Here is a 22,167-nt window from a genome sequence, read left to right as displayed (position 1 = left end):
ACACTGCGGCTGTTTGGCTTGACAACTTTGACACATCTACAGGTACTTTGGTGAAAAGTTACGCATCCATAGTTTCGTATGGTATAAGTACTTCAAACCTTGGTTGTAGTAATCAATCTTGTGGTGATTGTCAGACTCTTTTTTGATTCTTGACAAGAGGCTCTATGGCTAACTTCTCTTCAGAAGTTGTTAACACATTCTTTAGCTATTTTGAAGTAATCTATTATGGAGCAAATCTGTCTTATTCTAGAAAACTGGCAGAAGGACGTGTTTTCTATTTGACAGAGATAATCTTTGACAGATAATTTAGTAACAAGTGGACATCTTTTTATTATCACCTGTAATTTCGAGGGTCATAATGGGGCAGGGAGGTAGAAAATAGCTAAAGAGGAGTTAAAATGTATTAACCATGATATCTAAGGCATTAAAGAAACAAATGGGGGAACACTCTCTGATTGAGTGGTGTGAAACAAACTCAAAGAGGTTTTCATAAGACCAATTACATAGTATCGAAATAAATTAATAAAGTGTTTAAAATTCTTTCATAGGGAAAATGTGGTAGATCACCTTGAGATTATCAAAATACCACATACCACACCAAAATATCATGGAAAAAAATAAAAAATATTGCCAACTCACAAATATCATGAGGCAGCATATAAAAGGAAAGATCATCCTTTTTTAGCCACTAAATTTGTTTTTTTATATCTTGTTGTGTAGAATATCATTTTATTTGATGTAATTGTAAAAAAATCTCATTTTTCATTAAGATAATATATTAGTTAGTTTATCATTATAATGTATTAATATTATTACAATATTTGCATTTTAATGTTCTGGCCTTTTTTTGTAATTTTAATATCAAATGTACATGTTTTACATTTAATTGGACATCTTTAATTTAGTAGCAGGTTTTGGGGTTTGTAGAGGATTAAGATATTTAAAACATGAATCATAGCTTTTATTTTTTTCAATTTGTGTATATAAATTATTTGTTTATTGATAATTAATTATGTAAATTATTTATTTGATTAAATATTATTTTAATTATGTGTTGTTTTTCAATTAATTGTGAATTGGTTGATCAGTTTATTTAGTTATAACATTTTGTAAGTGAATTTTATATGTATGGTTTTATTTGTGATTATTTAATAAATAATTTAATATTAATAATATTTCATTCTATAGTTATAAAAGTAATTTATTTTTTGAAGTGTTACAAAGGAAAGTGTATTTATTTTAAATGTTTTCAATTTCTTGTATTTTTATTTGTAACAAAATGTTTGTATTAGTAAATCTAAGCCCTCCAAGTCCAACACTTTCTCTGCTTTTGATTATAATGGAGTGGGAAAATTAAATTTTAACCCCCAAATCCAAACATTTACCCTACTGTTGATAAGATTGGAGTAAGAATAGTAAATCTAACCCATCCAAAGTCAAACACATTTGCTGCTTTTGCTTATGTTGCAGTCGGAATATTAAATATGACACCTCCAAAGTCCAACCCTTCCCCTACTCTTGCTCAGATTGGAATAGGAATAGCAAATCTCACCCCTGCAAAGTCCAACACATTTGCTGCTTTTGGTTATGTTCCAGTTAAATGGTAAATCAACCACTTCCCTGGTCCACACTTTACCGACTTTAGCTAATATTAGAGTGGGGATAGTAAATCGAATTCCAGAGACTCTGATTGGAAAATTTGCAATTGAGTCAGAATCACATTGGGGAAAGCAACTACCAGCCTAAACACTCACCATCTTTGTCCTAACAATTTCAACACAGAAGATAACACCCGTTTTAATTGAAAAAATAAACACAATAGTTGCATATTGTAAAATAATGTGATTCTTCCACTGGTGCACCAGTGATTCTTTGAAATCTTCTGAGTGTGTAAGACAGTGATTCCATTACCAATGCAAAGATTAGCGGTGACATCCAGAATCACTATTTTTTTATGTGTAGAAACTCCACAGTTGTAAAGTTACTACTAGTAAAATACTTTTGTGAATAGCAAACAATCATACATTTACACCGGTGCACCTTAATGCGGCTGAATCAAAATCAAATCTCATGCACTATAACCATATTTGATACCATTAGTTGTTATGGTGTTTTTTTCTATGGACCATATGGTAAATGGTATGGTAATGGCCAGAAGGCACGGTGAGGCCAGGTGACATAGTTGCAAATAAATTCACTTAAGGATGTTATCACCAATGTGACAATTAATGGATTTTGCCTTTCTTGTTTGAGACACTGAAAATGACATGATTTTGTTAATGTCGGCATTGACCACTGACAGTTAATTCTTTAAATGATGGAAAAGAAAGTTTGTAACAAATATGTTGAAAACACGATCAAGACAAAATTACATGACAAAAATAAGCTACATGGTCTAAAAGAGCAATACTTTTATCTTCAAGTAATTTTGAAATGTTCTCTACTTGTCAAAGTTATGTAAAATGTTATTGTTGATTATTTTGAATCAGGATTTTTGGAGGTGTTTTTTTCACTGAATTGATACTAAACATATAAAACATTTGAATACATACCTGCATTGTGTAGTTCACGCCAGCTTTAATTAGGTGTTTAATGAGTTCTGCTGAATGTTGAAAATGGACTTTAGCTGGTAAAAAACATATTGAAACAAAGTGATAAATATCAGTTTCCTGTAATTTGACTTGTGAACACTATTAATAAATTCATTTTGGTTTCATTTAAACCAATAACACATTATTTTTTTTATGATCTTGAACGGTCAGTAAGGCACTTAAATTGAATTATACAATTTTGTCCTTACCATGTAGGTTCATTAATCACTTTAAATGAATAAAAAGAGTTTTTCTTGGAGGTGTTTGAACCTTAATATTGTTGTCTACTGCAACTCAGATGTAAATCCATCTGGCCCAATTCACAAAGCCAGCTATGAGCAAGAATACTACTGTAGATCTACCTCAAATACCCCTAAATGGCAGTTCAGAAAGGTTCGGTCATAGATCTATGTATCAGTCACACCTATCCCTTTAGTGCTGACAATAAGTTGCAAGTGGAGATATATTCACACATTTAGACAACTGTAAAGGCGGATGTGGCCACGGGCATGGACAAAACATGGAGAATTCTCCTCCAAAATGAGAGAGGAAAGGGTAAAGTCAAGAAGGGCACAGGATAGGTCATACAAATCCAACAAAACACCCACAATGGTAGTGGTTAGGCCTAATTCACTAAAGTTAAACTCACATCTATTGAAGTAGTACTACAGACAAGCAGGATATGTCACAAGTAACAGCAACCAGAAAAACATGAAGAGAGGTTTACGTCATCTCACAAAAATCCCAAAATGGATGTTTTCACATAGAACATTCCTAAACCAATACTTTTGAACTATACAAGTGATGTCAAAATCACCTGTCAGTGCAAAGGAGGGGGGTTTAAAAATGTGTATGGCACAAATCATCAAATGTGCCACTTCAGATCATAAACCATTTGCACACAGTGAGACCATAAAAGAAAGCAAACCATATGCTACTAATATTTGCACAATATCAGAAATGTGTTTTTGAACAGCCCCATCACCTCTCATGAGGATTAATAATTGAAGGAGGAAAGAGGGACTATAAAGGCAGAGCCTTTAGCAATTATGGGGAAGAAGTAGTAGCCTGGTACCAATTAAATCCTAATGTGGTTCTAGAAATGATTATAGAATGAAAATAAGAGCTCAAGTGACTGTACTCCAATGTCATACCTGCTCATATCAAAATGGAGGAGCAGTTGTCTCTCTGTGTTTCCCACAGGGATTTCCACAGTTCATATACCTCTCAATAGAAACTTAACATTACCTGGATATATTGATATGTTCACATTTTCATTCTGATTGCATTGAAAAGTGTGAAGCTAGCAGCTACTTTGATCTATTTAGGTATTATAGTCCAGCTCATTGCTCTTGGTTAGCATTGTAAATATCTGTCATGCATTGGAGATTACAAATAAATACAGAAATTATTTGATATTAAATTGTCAAAGTTTTACTCTCTGCATTATTGATATTATATTTTTGAGAGTTATATTTTCTTTCATCAAGCTTCTAAAATCAATGTGGGTAATTTCCAACTACATTCCTGAATGACTTTTAAATTCCTTTCCCCCGATCCAAATCTGGGATTCATTTCTTATAGTCCCACCTTTAAGCATTTATTTCTCCATTTCTCAGCCGTTTTTCCTGAACTACTTAAATTCTTCCCTTCATTTTAAAATCTTTCCTGAAGTATTCCTTTATGAGTTTATAATTTAATGGATCTGTCTCTAAAACAGTTTCCAAGCACCAATTGCTAAACTTTTAATTCTTGTGCTTATCTTTTTTAATCTCAAATATTGTTCCCCATTATTAGTAATAGTGCATTTACTGATACTACAAGCCAGATCGTTTGCAATGCTTCTTTTTCCCTTTTGTTGCCTTTTATCACTTCTCCCATTTTAGTTCTACCTCTTCTTCCATTTGCTGGAAACTGTGGAAAATGTGTAAACTGTTTCAGTTGACTCTGGGAAAACGTTGCCAGCCATAGCTTCCAGGTCTGACCCTCGAAACGTTTTGTGAAGTCCAGTTTTGGTTAAGAAAAGATACATTAACCTATTATTGCCAATTTAAAAAATCAGAGCACCTGTAAACTACTTGCTAACTTTGGCCGTTATTTCTAGGGCGGTCTGTTGCACTGTCAACCACCATTGTTTCTGCCAGTGACTCACCTGCCCAATTTGGGTAGGATCACCCTGCAAGCAGTCGTAAAATGCTTTTTTCTACTGTGGCTTGTGCTGCAGCCCAGGAAAAAGGCTGCAGCACAAGCTGCAGTAGCAAAAGGCACTTTGTGCACATCCATGCAACGTGTGCCAAGCACCATGGTGCCTGACACACGGTGCATGGATGAGTGGAGGAAGCACTAAATGTGCTCCCTAGGCCCACGGATGATGGTGCCCTGCTTATGGCCCCCAAAGTCTGTTTCTGTCTGCCTGTTCAGGGTGTTCATAGTAGTGGGACCGCCATGAACAGGCAGTCGGAAAGGGATATCCTAATCCCTGCGGTGATGCCAGCGCAGGCACCGCCTCCATTGTATGGTTAAGAATCCAACCTCCGTCTTTGATCCTGTTGGAGGTGGCGGTCCTACCCCCCAACATCTGCATCCTGACCAGCTGCATTGTAATGCCGCAGTCAGACCGATGCCCTCGATTATGGGTGGGATGCCACGGATGGCCTGTCAGTGGCAGTTTGCCTGCCATAATAATGAGGGACTACGCTTTTTCTCTATATATAAAATTTGAATGTGTTCCCCATGTAAGAGCCTTTTTCCTTACAACCACATCAGTTTTTGAAAGGAGGTGATGTTTCTGTCCCTTTGCAGCCTGCAAAGGGGTTTACACTGTCTTTGACAGAAGTAAATCTCTAATATTTTTCAGTGTCCAAGGGGTCAGAAAATAGTTTGAGAATAAGCACCGATGTGTAGATATGTGAATGTGTAAAATTGTCCTGCTGTGTAATAGCCGTCACAACCTATAGGAGTAGACTTACTTACAGGAAAACATTCATCAAAGTAATTCCTTTTGTAAATTTGAAAACTATGGTTCAGATGAACAAACATTTTGCACTGATTTAGCATCACAAAAGTGACGCAAACCTTCGTGAAATCATTTTTATTTAGTTATCACCACAATCCTTGGTTTTGCACTTGAGAGTTCCCTCCAAGTTATGCGAAGCAGTGCTACTTGGCATCAATGAGGTGTTCCATTTGTGGTACATGGGCATTCCCATGCAACCACTCATGGTTTTTGATGCCAAAATCCATTACTAGCAACAATAGCTGGCAGTGTTTTGTTCCAAAATATAATAGCACTTTAAAGCAGGCAATAGAAAGGAGAAATCATTTTATTTCACATTACTTCCCACTTCATATGTGTGCTGCCCTGTACAGTAAACATCCAAAGTGGGAACATTCTTAAAGTTATTCTAAGTCTAGTATTATGTACTGGACGGCTATCATTCCCGTACAAAACCTATGCAACACTCACACAGACACTCTTGGAATATGAAACATAGACAAACTTTCACTGTGGAGCTCCAGTAGTACTACTTTACATACTGATAAAAGGGCACAAACCTGCGCAAAATGTTTTTTTTAAAGTTTACTTTCCACCACAAAACGTGGTTTGAACTAGAAAGTTCCCTCTAAGTAACACAAAGTAGCGCTACTCAGCATCAAGGGGTTGTTCCATTTGTGGTACATGGGCATTCCCATGCAATCACTCATGGTTTTTAATGCAAGAAATCATATCTACCAACAATAGCAGGCAGCGTTATGCGCCAAAAAATAATGCCAGTTTGAAGCAGGCTTTAAAAAAGAGAAATGCTTTTATTTCTCATAACTTTTTCACTTCACATGTGTGCTACACTGTACAGCAAACATCCGAAATGGAAAAGAAGAGTTTTTGTGCTGAAAGTCTATCCGTCTAGTACGAAACCTATGCAACAGTCATGCACCCATGCACTATGGTAGTCTTGTAGTACTGCTTTAAATACTCATAAATGTCTATTTGAATTAGGCCCATTGGGTGGGAATGTTCTGTCTTGATCTGCCTTTCCAATGTGCAGTTGTAATTATTTCTACTTCTACCTATTGTTCTCTATGTCAGCTATTTATAGAATCAGTTTCTTTTTCCTTATCTCCAAGTACTCCTGCCTCCTTTATTCTGAAAAAATCAAAATGATTTAAACCTGGTCCTTCATTCCTATATCGGTTTGTTGATAATTGTTAGCATAATTTGTTTCTATATTAAACCAACACCTGCTTTCTGTTTCATGTCCTAGTCATTTCACAAATAAATGTTGATCTTGATCTTACTGTACCAAATGTTATTGACATTATTTTTTATTTATTTTGCAATCTCCAAGCCTTTGACCAAAGCCTATATATCTCAATACAGTAGAGTAAAAAATGTGTACTCACCATCAGCTGTTCCATGAATTATTAACAAATTCTCTTCTTTAAAGCCATGTATGTTGTGTAAAACACTAGATGCCTAAAGAAACATATATATGCATTGATAAAGGTTTACATTGTTTATGATCTAATATAGCAATAATATTAATTCATATGAAAATTTCATACTTGATATGTATTATCGTCCTTTGTTGGAACGCCAAGATATCTTTCTGAAAATGATGATGCTGAAAAATTAAAAAAAATATAGTTTCAAAATGGTTATTGATATGATACATCCCTATGTTCAGAATAATAACTTTACAGGCAATCCATACACTTGTTAAGAAATAGTATTTAGTTACAGGATATGTAACTAAAATGTGTTATGAGTAAAAGTATAGGAATGGAAAAATATTTTGTACTATGGCAGGATATATAAACTTCTTGTCCTTGTAAACGCGAGACTGAGAAATATGATCAATAATACACATTATATATAGGATAATTTAGCACCAGCAGTACATTATAATAATATTGCAAAGGCCTTGTTCCCTTATAAGGTCATGGAACTCCGTGGTTTGTGCCACAGAAAAGTGGTCGAGCTAACCTTTTCCAAGGTGGAGTGCTAAAAAATGAGAGAGAAAATGAATTTCTTATTGCGAGTCTCAGTATTGATATGGATTTTGTTTGTTTTCACAATTGTAATCCATCTCTAATTGGAAACATGCCACTAAACATGAAGTGTGATTTGTGCAATTGCCTATGTCTTTCGGATGGACGTTTTATGAGATCTCACATTCACCACAGATTTATTCTACAAACTGCTTCAAAAGCAAGAATAAGGGAGGCTATTAGGGTGGAAGCTCTGAGAGAAACTCTCACAAGGTGTGCCTGGGGCACATGATCTTTTGAGTCAGTTAAAGGGACATGTCAAAGGGTCTGTTAAAGTGGAAGTGCGTTTAGCAAGTGTATTCACTTAGAATGTGGATAATAAATGAGTGATAACAAGTTAATGTACTTTTGGGAAAATATAAACAATAATGCCTGGGCTGTGGATATCATCCTGTTGCTCATCCCACGCCCTGTGCTCAATGAAAAAATCATGCTCATTGGACAGTTAAGAATAAAGGGGTTGCTCACCTCAGTGTTAAACCTTTACAAGAAATGGTCCATCATCAATCTACATGATCACTGCTAATAAACAAATGTTTGAGGGCATCTTCAAAGGCAAACCTTTCACCAATGGTGTTACTTTAACAAGGAGGTTGGCAATGCTGGATTTGTTGAAATATTTGTTTGGTTTACAAGCAAAGAGATAAAAGAATTTCCCTTAGAGAATTGGCACTGGTTTAATTCTGATTGGCCCCAATAATCCACAAAGGAAAGGCACAGAGAGGCTGTGGGGGCACAGACAGGGGCGTAACAAAGGCCCCCGCAGACCCTGCAGTGCGGGGGGCCCAAGCTCCAAGGGGCCCCCTCAGCAATGTATGCTGACCTGAGAGCTCCTGAGTGAGCAGTAAGGGGGGCCCTCTATGTACTTTGCAAGTGGGTCCCCCTCGAGTTTCGATACGCCACTGGGCATAGAAGAAGGCCACTAAATTCAGCACAGAGCATTCGACAATGCAGCCTGGAAGTTTGTGAAGGTAAAAAAATCTTAACCTGAAGGTTATAAGATTATCCCTTCATACACAATTATATTCCCAGTGCATTAAAATGCAATGTTCTCCATCTCTTTGTTTATCGGATAAATGAATAGCATTTATAATGATGTTTTATAAAATCGTATAATAGTGCTAAAATATGAACGTGGTCACAACATGAATAAATAACTTTAAAAGATCCCAATATTCTCACTTTTTTACATTTATTTACTCTGACATCATTCAAAATGTCCCTGTTGTTGAGTGCATTCCACTTCTGTTAAGAAACTGTAAAACCTTTCCTTTAATGTTACAGAGAACTGACTGTGAGATTTGAGATCATGACAGGCACCAACTCATTTAGAAACAATTCTGCTTATATCACAGTTTGGTATGCTTCTGAAATTTTATGTGGATCGATGCAAAACTCTCTGATTTAAATTATCATTACATTTCAGGCTATTCTGTCTATTATTTCTTTCTTTCTTTTGTAATAGATGCAAACAAAATTTGCGCAAAGCTGTGTTTCCATGTTGCGGCACGTTAAAACTAGACCTTTTGGCTATTCCAATGCTTGTTCAGTCAAATCCTCTGAACCTAGTAGAAAACCAAAATTTGAAATTTCGATAGTCTAATAGCTCTACAAAATACTACAGAAAGTTTGTGTTTGTGCACGTTTGTGCTCTTTATTTTTGTATTTTAAATATATTGTAATGTCTTGCAAGAGGTATAAATTAGTTTCAATTTTGATTGAAAATGAATTGTCTTTCTATTACCTATTTCAAGTAAACATTGTAACACAAATATTTTACCAAGTTGAAGGCACTTACCATAGAATTTCATATCTGTAATTGGTGCAACCAGTGCTCCACATTTGAAAATTCTTTCACTTGATTTTAGGATCATTGATGCAATGTAACCACCATATCCCTGCCGGAAAAAAAATTAGATGGTGTGAATATTGTTTGCTTTATTTTGTATTCCAGTCAAGGTGATATATGCTAGTTTATATTCACAAATGACTTTGTTTTTATTTAAATATCAAAGAGTGAATCAAAGTGCAAGCATCCAACTTGATTATTTGGGCACAATCCCTGTCACCATTTATCCAGTCCATAATCCATATGCAGGCAAGAGAAGCACCAAAGTAGTACCTTTTTGGTGCTCCTTCCATGAAATTGGCAAATAACAGACCTATTGTAAGCAGTGTACCCATATCTGCCCTTGGATTTGGGGCCGGATTTTCTAACATTTTGCGTCATGGTTGCACCACTTTTGTAGCGCATCCATGAAGTAAAATGCTAGTAGATAGTGGTTTTGAAACAAAAATATACGCAATGCAGCATCTACATTTAATTCTGGGAGGCATTCCATGTGTGGAAAATGGGTGTTCCCATGCATCCACCCATGGATTTCACACAATCTCCATTTACAAAGGTTTCGAAACCTGGGATTGCATGAAATCAATATGCCCCCCAGAGGATAGCATAACAGAGAGGAAAATCTTGTTTTCTTCTTGTTATTTCCTCTTTCTATGTGTGCTGCAAAATGCAGCACCCTAGAAAGAGGAAAATGCCTCAAGAGATTGTTTTTGTGTAGAAAGGAATTCCTTACTGCACAAAAAAATTCTCCTTGTAACGCACACAACCTTGCACCATGGTGCAAGGTGACCATGTGTGGCCTAGTAAATCTCATCAAGATTTAGCATCGCCCTTGCATTACATTGCATGGCGCAAGGCGATGGAAAACTTTGAGAAATCTGGCTTGAAGTATCTTGTTAATCTTATAGAACCTGACTACACAATTGATGTACAGATTATATATAGATCTGACCTTGGTCTTTGCTCATGCACAAGTGGCACATTTCAGGAACACTACAGATGGTTGTAACTGTGATTTAAGACTGAGGTCCAAATTTAGTAAAGTTTTGAGTCACCCTTGCGTCACACAAGGTAATGGAAGGACGATGAAAAACCTAGAGGAGATTTGCTAAGCAAAGCCAGCTTGTGTGGCCCTGCTTGGTTTGGTAAATCTGGAATAACCCAAGGCAGTGCAGATCGATTCTGTGAGTTATTGTACATGGTGAGGACGTTACAGGGAAGGATAGTGGGTGTTCCAGACGCAGCAATCCATATTTTCTGCAGCTTTGCAGATTTACCAAGACTGTTCTACCTGGGAATGCGTCAGAATTGTACGTCTTCCCACCAGAGGTGCAACTCAGAGAAACTCTTTATTTTTCCATGTTTTTTCTTTGTTTTAAATGTGCTGCATTTTGCAGCACACTTAGAAAGAGAAATATGCCTTTAAGGATTGTTTTTTTGCAGGCACCCTTGCTCCATGGCACAAGGGAGCCTGCATTGGCGATAGGTTGGTAATTGTGTGCCATGCAGCCAGAGGACAGGAGTGTGCGATATCTTGCTAGATATGGCACTTTCCTGGCCCCCCTTCTTTCATGCAGTGCAGCAAGGTGTCTTGCTGCATTTCTCTTCAGGAAAGTTTGATAAATCTGGCCCTGAATTTTGAAGGGATAACATCTCCTAGTCTGATTCATGAACTGAAGTACCTTTTTGTAAACAGTCTGGATTCCTTTAAAGGGCAGAGGAATCATATTTCTGTAAATCACCTAGGATTTGAGAAATATCATAGTGTTGCAGGATATAAAATACAACACATGTGGGATTTATTTCCTAAAGTTTATTGGCGATAACAGTGCCAATCAAATGCTATACTTTTAGCTCCTGGATATCTGTTATTGAAAGTTGCCATTTTTTATAGTACATGGTGTATAATATGAATCACTGTTATAACAGGTAGTATTATATAAATGAACCAACTGCCCAAAATCCTATATATTTTAGGATTACTTTGCTTATTTTGCAATAACTTTCCATTTTCAAAAGGTTTATTCATTTCTAGAATAACATTGAAAGTCCCTACACTTTTAGGAAGTTTTAGTTTCCAGATGTTAGGTATCACTGTAGATCATTAATACATTTGACTTTAAGACATTCTCCAAATGTCCATGCCTCAGAAACCCCCAAATGGGTACACACTGAATTAGATTTTTCTGATAGCTTATCTTTGGAAAGTGTGCTTACTCCTCAGATTGAAGCCCAATATATGATCATGCAAATCCATAAAAATATTTTATATTGTTATGAAAGAAAATGTTCAAAGTAGATTGCAAGCCGAGTTCTACTTTGTGGGACAGCAAATATTTTATGAGCCAAAGAGAAAGTTTCTTTTGATCAACTTGGCACAAAAATGTTTTTTTATGTTTGCCCATTTATTCAATGTATATCTGTCATATTGTCCAAAAATGAACTAAATTACCTTTTTCTAATGAGGTGATCCCTTCTACAAATGCTCACAAAACACCATCAAATTCAATAACTTTTATTCCTGCTAACTGCTTAAAAAATAATATCTCCACTACATTCAAATCGACAACCGCATGAAAGTCAATGGCGTATTGAATATTAGTAATATCAACAAAGTTTGTAGAAAAAAACTAGATTTTGAGATCAAATGATGAGTTTTAGGTGAATCATGCAAAGAAAATTTCAAATTAAAGCCCCTCTACAGAAGTAATCTACCCTCAACAATGGATTTTCTCCAGAGTATACTGAATGCCAATTAAAAGTCCAATCTGAAATCAACACTGGATTTGAAATGTTGAAGATGTAATTCCATTGTGTTGAGATTTGTTGAGAGATCAGTACTGAAAGCAGTACCAAGAGCATACCAGAGACATTACATGTTTATAGGATGCATTGGCCAACACTACTTTGTTGAACACTGTGCTTAGTTAATTACTAGTAGTTAAAGCAACAGGTATTGTTTTAATGTCTCCAAGCTTGCAGTCACCCAAGGTGTTGTACTGAAAGACACTTGGAGAGTCCAACATCACGAGCAGCATTAAGACTTCAGAATTCAGTGCCCACACTGAAAACAATGTGTTCTAGTAAAGGGGCATGTGCAAACATTATAAATAGCCCTTTAAAAGATGCTTGTCTGTCCATAGGATGCTATCTGAGGTTCCCAAACCAAGATGCAATGGAGTTTTTTTCCTGTGATGTCTGTTACTGATTAAAGCATATATAAAGAATACAATCGCAAAACAAAGATGCATTTAATCACATTTGTTCCCTGATATTTCATTGCATTCTACAAACGCTTTGTTACTATTTTTGCATCAGATTTTGTTCTACTGCTCTATGCATCTTCTTGATCTGACTTCTGAATAATATACTTGTCTCTTTTCTCTACCCTGATTGTAGGGGAAGTGTATTGCCTTGCTGATCACCTTAAAGTTTATATTCATCTACGATGAAGAGCTATACATTTGGCAAGGAGGTATTTACATATGGAATATTCCTTCTAACCAGGACCCACTTTAGGATACACTTGACACCGTTCATTTCCATTACTCTGTGCAGGTAGGCACCTTGGCTGATTGAATGAGTCACCCTTTCCTCAGGAACTCAAGAATGGTGCTCAATAGACTTTCTCAGCATCCAGTCCAGTACCAGTTCTAAAATTGTGACTCTGATGGACATTGGTTGAATGCCCTATCACACTTAAGTTTTGGGATGACGCACTTCTTTGATGTTCCTTCTTATTGAGAATACATATTGTTGAGGGCGTGCAGCGGCGGCGAATCAAAATGGCCGCTCCCTGAACCAGCTCCGTGACACAGAGGAACGTTTCATTTCGGAATGCTTTCCTCTCTGCTTGGCATGAAAAACAAATGATTGATTCCTGCGTCGGAAGCCATGCTGGGTGCTGAGGCAAGTTTTTTTTAGACCTTGAAAGGTCTTTTTGACTACTTTGTTTCCCTTCTGTCTTCTGCCTCATCCAGTCCCGAGCTGAGACCACCATGTTGTTTATTCAATACTCGAATTTACATCAGCAGGCAACGATGCAGCAAGGTGTCTGAATTTTCCTTTTTATTTCATTCAATTTGGGCCATTTTAACATGCTTCTCACAACTTAATGGTGAGATTGTCATGTTTATCAATATGACATTTATTTCTTCATTCATTTCTTCTATTGAGGCACTAAGGACATTCTGCAGTCTGGCTCTCTAAAGGGTTTGCCGGCGCATTCACTAGCTAGCTTGCACTGCGTAGATTGTGTTACATTCATGGACTCTTCACACTCAAACAAGTCCCATGTGGTTGCTAGTTCCAACTCTGGAGGACACATAGACTCAACAGGTAATCCCAACAAGCGCGCCAAAAAAGATCCGTCCTCCACAACAAAATCACCTCTTCCTTTGACGTTGGAGGACATCATGGATGAATTGCACCATATTAGACCCTTTATGACGGACACTACTGCAACACTTCAGAGAATAGAAGAAAAATTGTCTGGTCTGGAGTCAAGACTTTCTGATGTGGAACAAAAAATCAGTGATGCCCAAGATGTTGTTGCCAAAGTTGATATCCTCACTAGAGAAGTTATGCAACTGAAGAAAGCTACAAAGGATTTAGAAAATCGAAATAGGCACAACAACCTACGCGTTTATGGAATTCCGGAGGGTTCCGAGGGCTCGGACATGATCTCCTTCTTGAAGGTTCAAGTCCTGCAGATCGTTGGTCTATCGAAATCCATTGATCTAAATATTCAGAGGGCGCACAGGATAGGCCCCCAGAACGACTTCTTCCTCAACTAAATTAAGAGGTATCATTGCTTATTTTCTACTGTATTCCTATCTCATGGCAATTCCCAACGCTGCAAAACAACATAAACAGATGATCTGGTCCGGCCACCATATCTTCTTCAGTCAAGATGTCTCCAAGCGACTGACAATCGTCGAAAGGAATTTCTAGATCTTAGACCAACGCTGAGATCCATGAATGCCTGTTATGGTCTTACTAATCCGTGCTTCTCTAAAGTAACTTATAAAGACAGAACTTTCACTTTCGAAGACCCTGGCGAGCTTCGGAAATTCATTCAAGTTCACAAAGGAGAAGCTATGGAACTGAGCAAATCCTAATTGTTTAATATTTTTTCTCTCCTGTTTTCTATGTTTTCCCTCCACAATTCTTGATGCTGATGTCCATACTCACGTTGTCCATGTGTCTTGTTATGTATGAACCACTCCGTTGCATTGTCTTCCCCATTGTTTGGTAGGTTTCCTTCCATCTTGTTGTTAATGTTTACTCTTATTGTCTTTATTATTTTTCTTTGTATTACTTCTTCTTTTATCAGTAAATTTGTCCTTTCTCAGTGTCTCTCTCTGGAGTGGCCATTACTCTCTTCGCCCCCCCTTCAGTAATGTTCTTCTTGTTTGTTTTCATTATGACTAAAGTCTTCTAGCTTTCTGTCATCACTTCTGCTTTTACATTAACAGGGTGACTGTGTTCCCTTCTTGCTTTTCTCATCTATCTGCTTTTTTCCCTCTTTTTTCTTCCTTTGTGTTCCGTCTTTCTGTTTTCTCTCCCTCTCTTCCCACACTTCATTATTGCAAGTTTCTTCCTCCCCAAGACAATTCTTGATGTCTTTTACTTTTTCCTTATTTGGTCAGCTGTCTTTCAGTAAATATTGTGAAACTCACTTTCCTTTTTCTACTCTTTTCCTCCTTTTTTCTAAACTCCTTGGCTTAATTCTGTCTTCTATTTGTGTCAGTCTCTTCCTCTTATTGGAACTTTTTTGTCAATTATCAAGTTTGTTTTGCTTGATTAGTTCAAGCATCTATTTGGTCACTCATTTATTCCATGTTATAAGGTTTATAATTGTGTTTTTATACACTTTCTTGAAATCAGTCCAATGAGTAATTTACATCTGGTGTCATGGAATGTTAAAGGCATTTGAAACCCGGTTAAAAAAAAGAGTTTTGTCCCACTTTTCCAAATTGAATTGTACAATAGCTCTACTGCAGGAAACACATCATAAGGAACAAGACATTAATTATTTTAGGAAACAGTGGGTCGGCAGTGTTTTCAGTTCCCATGCTATACAAAACAAAAATGGTGTTCTTACAATGTTCCATAGATCGTTAAATGTTCAATTGATAAATGAGTACAAAAATGAGGCTGGAAGATGGCTTCCCCTTGAAGGAGCCATCAATAATACTAATTTTATGATGTTATCCTCTCATGCCTCTGAAAATTTAATAGTTGGAGGAGATTGCAACCAACCTCTTGATCCCTTTATAGATCGTAAGTCACAAGCTAGATTTGTTCCATCTCCAATGCATAAGGCTTTCCACAAAACTATTTTGGATAGAGGACTCACCGATTTATGGAGAGTACTCCGCCCTGATGATTTGGAATACACCTTTTTTTCCCCTGTTCATAAGTCATTTTCTAGAATTGACTGTATTTTTCACACAATATACAATTTCTTACACATGCAGAAAAAGATCGATTTTAGTTTCTGATCACGCACCTGTTATTGTAGATTTTGACTATCCCAACCCCATTTCATCCACCTGTAGATGTAGATTTAATAACTCCCTTTTACGAGATCAGCAGTTTACAGATCAATTTACAACATTCACACAAGAGTATTTCTCTCATAACCTCCCTTCCGATACGCAAATGAATTTTGTTTGGGATGCGTTCAAAAGCAACTGCTCAAGGCTAATTGACTATGTAGTCAGACAAAAGAAAAAAACACTTCAGGAATCCAAACAACTCCTAAATCAGATCAAGTCCTTGGAACACAAATATTTTTCCTCCAACAAAGAAGATACTTTCTCTAAGCTCATCAAATGAAAAATTGCAGCATAATAAGCAATCCCTTGTTGATGCCTGTTGTACATTACTTAGATTTAATTCGAGAATGTACGGTGGGCGTAATAAAGCTGGTAAATCTTTGGCAAATTACTTGAAAATTAAAAAACAAAAATCTAAAATTGTTGCCATCACAGATTCTTCTGGTGTACGACATGTTAGTGACTCAAAAATTTTAGAATGCTTTACTGATTACTATAAAAACCTTTTACTCCAGAATCATCCCCCTCCGCTGAACAAATTGAATCTTTTTTCCAGTCGATTCCCAAAGACCCTAATAAAAATACAGATCTATCTTACCGTGATATACCTTTATCTGAACAAGAATTGTTAAATGACATAAATCTGCTCTCTAAAGATAAAACACCTGGGCTTGGCGGCTTTACTGTGCACTTTTATTTACATTTCAAACACCTTTTAATTTACAAACTTTTATTGCTTGTTAACCATTTTTTGAGTACTAATTGTACGCAAGGCTCTTTTGCTCAGGCCATGCTCTGCCTAATTCCTAAAAAAGATAGATTTGTCTCAATGCGGCAATTATAGGCCTATTTCATAATCAGTACGGATTGCAAAATGTTTGCTAAATTGCTGGCTATCCAGGTCAACTCTGTCATTCCAGATTTAATAAACATACACCAGTCCGGATTCGTAAAGGGTAGATCCATATCAGATAACTCAAGAACCTTCCTTAATATTATACATTTAGCAGCTAAACTTAGTCCCCCAATAGCTGCCATAACATTAGATGCAGAGAAGGCCTTTGATCGAGTCAACCGGGATTTCATGTTCGATGTTCTGAAATGGCATGGTTTCAGTCCACAATTTATCCAATATGTTAAAATGTTATATTCCAGTCCTTCTACTTCTATCTGGGTATATGGTAAGCAATCCAATTACTTCCCCCTGCATAGAGGTACTAGGCAAGGGTGCCCCTTATCTCCCCTATTATTCATCCTAGCGCTGGAACCCTTTTTGGAAACAATTCAAAGATCCTCCACCTTTTTAGGTCTTCAGTTAAAAAATCTAAACATTAAATACACTGCGTACGCAGTTGATATTTTATTATATATATCAACCCCACTACCTTCTTACCGTATTTCTTTTCTTTATTGGCTGAATACTTGATTGTCTCAGGTTATAAATTGAATATCGACAAATCAGCAGTCTTGCCACTAAATAAATACTGTCTTCAATATATGTTTAAAGATTCCGGTTTCAAATAAAGTTCAAAAGGTATAAAATGCCTAGGAATTCTCTATGCAAATAATATTAAGGATACTGTCAAAATTAATAGGAATGAAATTATGTCTGAAATTAATGCATTAATAGAGGGTTGGTTCCCACATTTTTTATTATTTGGTGGGGTAGATTAGCCACAATTAAAATTAGGTTATTACCTATTGTCAATTTCCATTAGTCAATGCTCCCTATTTCTCACCCACTTAATTTTTAAAAAGTTATTAACCAATCTTTCGTTAAATTTTTATGGAACAAGCGCGAACCCCGCATTGCTTTAGCTCAACTACAACAACCCAAGGACCTTGGTGGCGTCAATTTTCCTAATATCAGAACATATCATTCCGCTTTCACGCTGAAACATATTTGGACTTCACTTTCAGACAACTATTCAAAACCATCCACAGTATGGGGTCAATTAGAGCATGCACAGTTTTCTCCTTTTACTTTTAAGGATGTGGTTCATATATCTCAACCCCCACGAGGTATAATTTCCCCCATACTTACCCACTCAATTGCTATTAGTAAGCCCTTACTTGCTTCCTCTAATACTATCTCTGACACTATTTTACAAATATCAATATGGTATAATACTAACCTTAAATTAAAAAACAGAATCCTTGTGTGGAAAGAATGGATCCAAAATGGTATTATCACAATCAGACAACTTGTTTCAAATAATACTTTCTTTTTCCGAGATACAAGAAAAATGTCATTTATCCAACAAAAATGTTCACAGTTTGAAATTCTTAGGCCCCTCCTCAATATAATTATTTCTCAAAAATCTCTCTCAGCTACAATTGATTTTTCTACTCAACTGAAGGCTTCAATCATATACAAGTTATTGATCTGCCCTACTAAATCTGTATCAAAACACAAAATAGAACTCTTATGGGGATCAGATTTGCACCAAGAATTTTCAGCTCACACTTGGAATTCAATATGGGCCAAGATTCATACTTCATCTTCATCAGCAAGCACTACGCAAACACTGTATTATTTTTACAACAGAATATTTATTACGCCCACAAGTTTATATAAATTTAAAGCATCCTCTAATACTAATTGTTGGTCATGTGCACATGATAAATGTGATCTTTTTCATATGTTTTTTGAATGCCCTCTTGTTAAAAAGTTTTGGTTACAAATTTGGCACAAAATCAATGACATCCTATTGGTGCCCCTTCCTTTTGATTTTCAATATATATTTATGGGCAGTGCTTCCCCTTGTTGTGCTTCGCAACCTTTGGCTGGTAAACTCCTTGACTTAATGATCGCCTTGGCTTTTCAAATTATCACCTCTAATTAGAAGGATGCAGGGAAAATTTCCTATATGGCATGCTGGAACCTATTATGTCATCATCATCGATTAGACTGGGCTCATGCTACTTATATTCTGTCAAAAATGAAAAAAGATTTGTTGTGGTTACCTCTTAATTCATTCTTATCTAGGAATATGGATAGAACAGTTTCTAAAGTTCGTACGTTCGAACCTCCTTAAATTAGAACTGTTTTTAATTACAATTTTTATTATATAGTTGAGAAGACTCGCTTATTCAATCTGTTAAAGCATTATTTTCCCCTCTCTTTTCTTCTCTGTTCCCTTCACCTCTGCCTCTTTCTGCTTCTTTTCTTCTTTTCTTATTTCTAAAAAGATTAAAATGCATTTTTTTCTCAGCAATTCATTTCACATTATAATCCAAGTTTTAGGCATGCATGCATTCTCATTATAGCAATTATGTTTCAATGTTAATTTCTGAACAGTCTATTATCTTTTCCTAGTTTTTAGGTTGTTGCATTGTATATTCTGCTTCTTCTACATTTATATTCACTATTCGATCTAATTGCAGTGTTCATTTTTATTCTCAATAAAGCATTTTTAAACTTAAAAAAAAGAATACATATTGTTACTTTTCTTCTCTTGATTTTGTTCAATAAATTTTAGCAGCAAAACAGTTAATCTTGTTTTGGAAAACTTTAGTAAGGAAAATGATTTGATGATATCCAAATCAAATATTCTCAAAAGTGGAAAACTGCAACAAACATGTCTAATAACAATGAATTACTGCAAGCCTCCTCGCCAGCCAATGTCCAACTTTTTATCACGTTCAAGGCAGGCAAGACCTATTTTTAACCATGTGGAATGAATTGCTTGTCACATATGATTACTCTTCTCATTCTTTGAATAATAAGATGTTTATGACATCACCTTCCATGTTAGGTGTTTGTTTAATATTTGTGTAGGCCCCAACATTCTGTCTCAGTGTATATTCTTATCATCCATTACTGCTTTTTTGCGGTGCAACATGATTTTTATGTTTTCTACCCCTTTGCTGATTTAAGAAGTAGAGATAGTTCACTCAATGCTATATTTCTGTCTGAATTTATGCAAATTTCTAGTCATAGGAAGACTCACATTTTTACTCCAAATGTACTCACTGTCCATCTTTTCCTGCAGTTAAAAATGTTAAATCAGTTAATTGTACCAGTCGATCCTACACAGTTCAGTTTTGAAACACCTTTTGGTGAAAACACAGTTATCACAAGCTGAGAGTGGGAAGTAAGCCTTTCCATCTACATCACTTCTGTCACATGCAGATCTTCTATGGATGTTTGAATTGATACTAAAATGATAAAATATATGTGAAAATGTGGTTATTAATGGTCAGAAAGATGACTCTTTCTGTCCAACATAGGTTAGCTTAACCCATAAATGGTGTAGCCAACACAGTAGAATGGGGACCTGGTGATTTAAGGATCCTAATGCAGCCAAGTTATGATTGTCTTTTACTATCTTAAGTTAAGTCATTGGCTCCATTGCTATGTTTCTATGTTACTGACTCAGACAGCACTTTGGTGCAGGGTAAACATTGTATAGCACAACCGTGTGTTCCGTTACCTCAGAAAAGGATTGGAAATATGGTGTTCACTTGTATCTGCACCAAGAATTATTTGTGTCTGTGAAGGTGAACAACTATTTATGTTGTGCATTTTGGTAAATTGCAGCGTGCATTTCTGGGTTCACTTCTTTAAATGCTCATCCACATAATTATTCTTTCTTTAATTTATTTTTTACAATGGACTTCATCATTTACTGTCCTGTTATACATTTTGTTGCAATAGTAAGGTCCAAGTTGAGTGACTTTCACTTTAATCCTCTGCACTCTAGTCAAGGAGCCAATACATTTTCCCATTTTTTGGGGCTGCTGTGATTGATTGTTTTTTTCCCTAGCATGCACCAGTCCATGTCGTTCATCCACTCCGCACTTCAGGGGCTCTGCCCGCTCCCCATTTTACTGGCTATATTACAGTTAGCTACGCACTACCCCAAGGATAAACACAGCTTACCATACGTAGGTGGGGGATCATTGCCCCAGGCATTCAACACACAATTGGCTGTATTGGACATAGTGTATCCCATTACATCGTTCATGATTTCCCTCAGTGTTACCCAATAAGATCATAGTTTAGGGCAGGTCCATGACACATGAAAAGCTGTACCAACTTCCCCACACACTCTAATGCAAATGCTAATGGGCCATCTGCTTATGGCATGGAGTGCCACACAGGGAGTAGTAGGAGAATCTATGCAAAATATGCAGTTCTATTATCCTAAACCCAGTTTTAATGGTAATCTTCTGAAATGCACCTGTGGCCTGCTCCCATTCTCCATCTTTAAGGTCCACTATCTCAGAATTCCATTTAGTATTAAACTGTTGCAGGATATTAGGGGAGTTATTAATCAGTTTTTTATATATCAGTGAGATTGCCCCCCTACTACCGGGGACTCGAAGACCCTGAAGAGTCTCCAATACCAGAGGTTACACGGCAAACGGGCGATGACATTATATGATTCTTCCCAAGGCCGCCTGTGAACTGTTGAACTTAACTCACGCAGGACCCTGCCACGCCTGCAGAATGCTCTCATGCTAGTACTCGCTATACCGGCTAATGTTATATAATGTTATGTGAAATATTGATTATGCCACTGTCTCCTTTCGCGCAGCGCGACACAGCCCCATGCATGGCCATGTCCAACACGCGCTTAGCATTAAGTCGAGGGATGCGTGCGGCCCACGCTTTTCTCCCATGCGCTGCGGATGGGCCGTGGGGATGCATGACTGAAACATGCCAACAAGGGGCGCATCACTCTTTGCCGCCAACACATTACACATACCCACGCTACACTTCAGTCTGACAAAAAGTTCGTAGCCCACGGTTGGGCAACACAGTTTGGACGAACCTCCACTTGGAGCTCGCCCTCATGGTTTTACACAGCTTAATTCACCAACGTACCTCCCAGTTTTTTGTAGAGCTGAGTTAGAACACGTCCCTGCAGGACAGAATCTGTGACACTCTGCCCACCCAATGCCGGCCTAATCAGTACAAAACAGAGATATGACACGTCAATGTAGTTACATGGAACGTGCGCGGTATACACACCCCCTCATGCAGATACTCGATTTACGCCTACCTATGCCGCAGAGCCATCGATATAGCACTGCTCCAAGAAATACATATGTCCCATGTAGAATTGGTGTTTTATAGGAACAAGGGTACCTCAATATACGAACCAGG

At 36.8% G+C, this 22,167-nt stretch overlaps 1 protein-coding gene across 1 annotated transcript in view; it reads right to left on the bottom strand.

Annotated features, from left to right (window-relative positions):
• DPP10 (dipeptidyl peptidase like 10) overlaps positions 1-22,167 on the bottom strand; it is a 1,675,128-nt gene that overhangs the window by 9,297 nt on the left and 1,643,664 nt on the right. Inside the window, exons 22-25 of the mRNA XM_085647459.1 lie at positions 9,439-9,538; positions 7,155-7,213; positions 6,993-7,065; positions 2,553-2,626 (exon numbers count right to left, since the gene is read on the bottom strand). Of these exons, the coding sequence (XP_085503585.1) occupies positions 2,553-2,626; positions 6,993-7,065; positions 7,155-7,213; positions 9,439-9,538 (306 nt within the window). The remainder of the gene's footprint in view (positions 1-2,552; positions 2,627-6,992; positions 7,066-7,154; positions 7,214-9,438; positions 9,539-22,167) is intronic.

Source organism: Triturus cristatus, chromosome 3_2 (genome assembly GCF_964204655.1).
Source record: "Triturus cristatus chromosome 3_2, aTriCri1.1, whole genome shotgun sequence".
Taxonomy (NCBI): Eukaryota; Metazoa; Chordata; class Amphibia; order Caudata; family Salamandridae; genus Triturus; species Triturus cristatus.
This window is presented reverse-complemented; position numbering and strand designations above follow the sequence as displayed.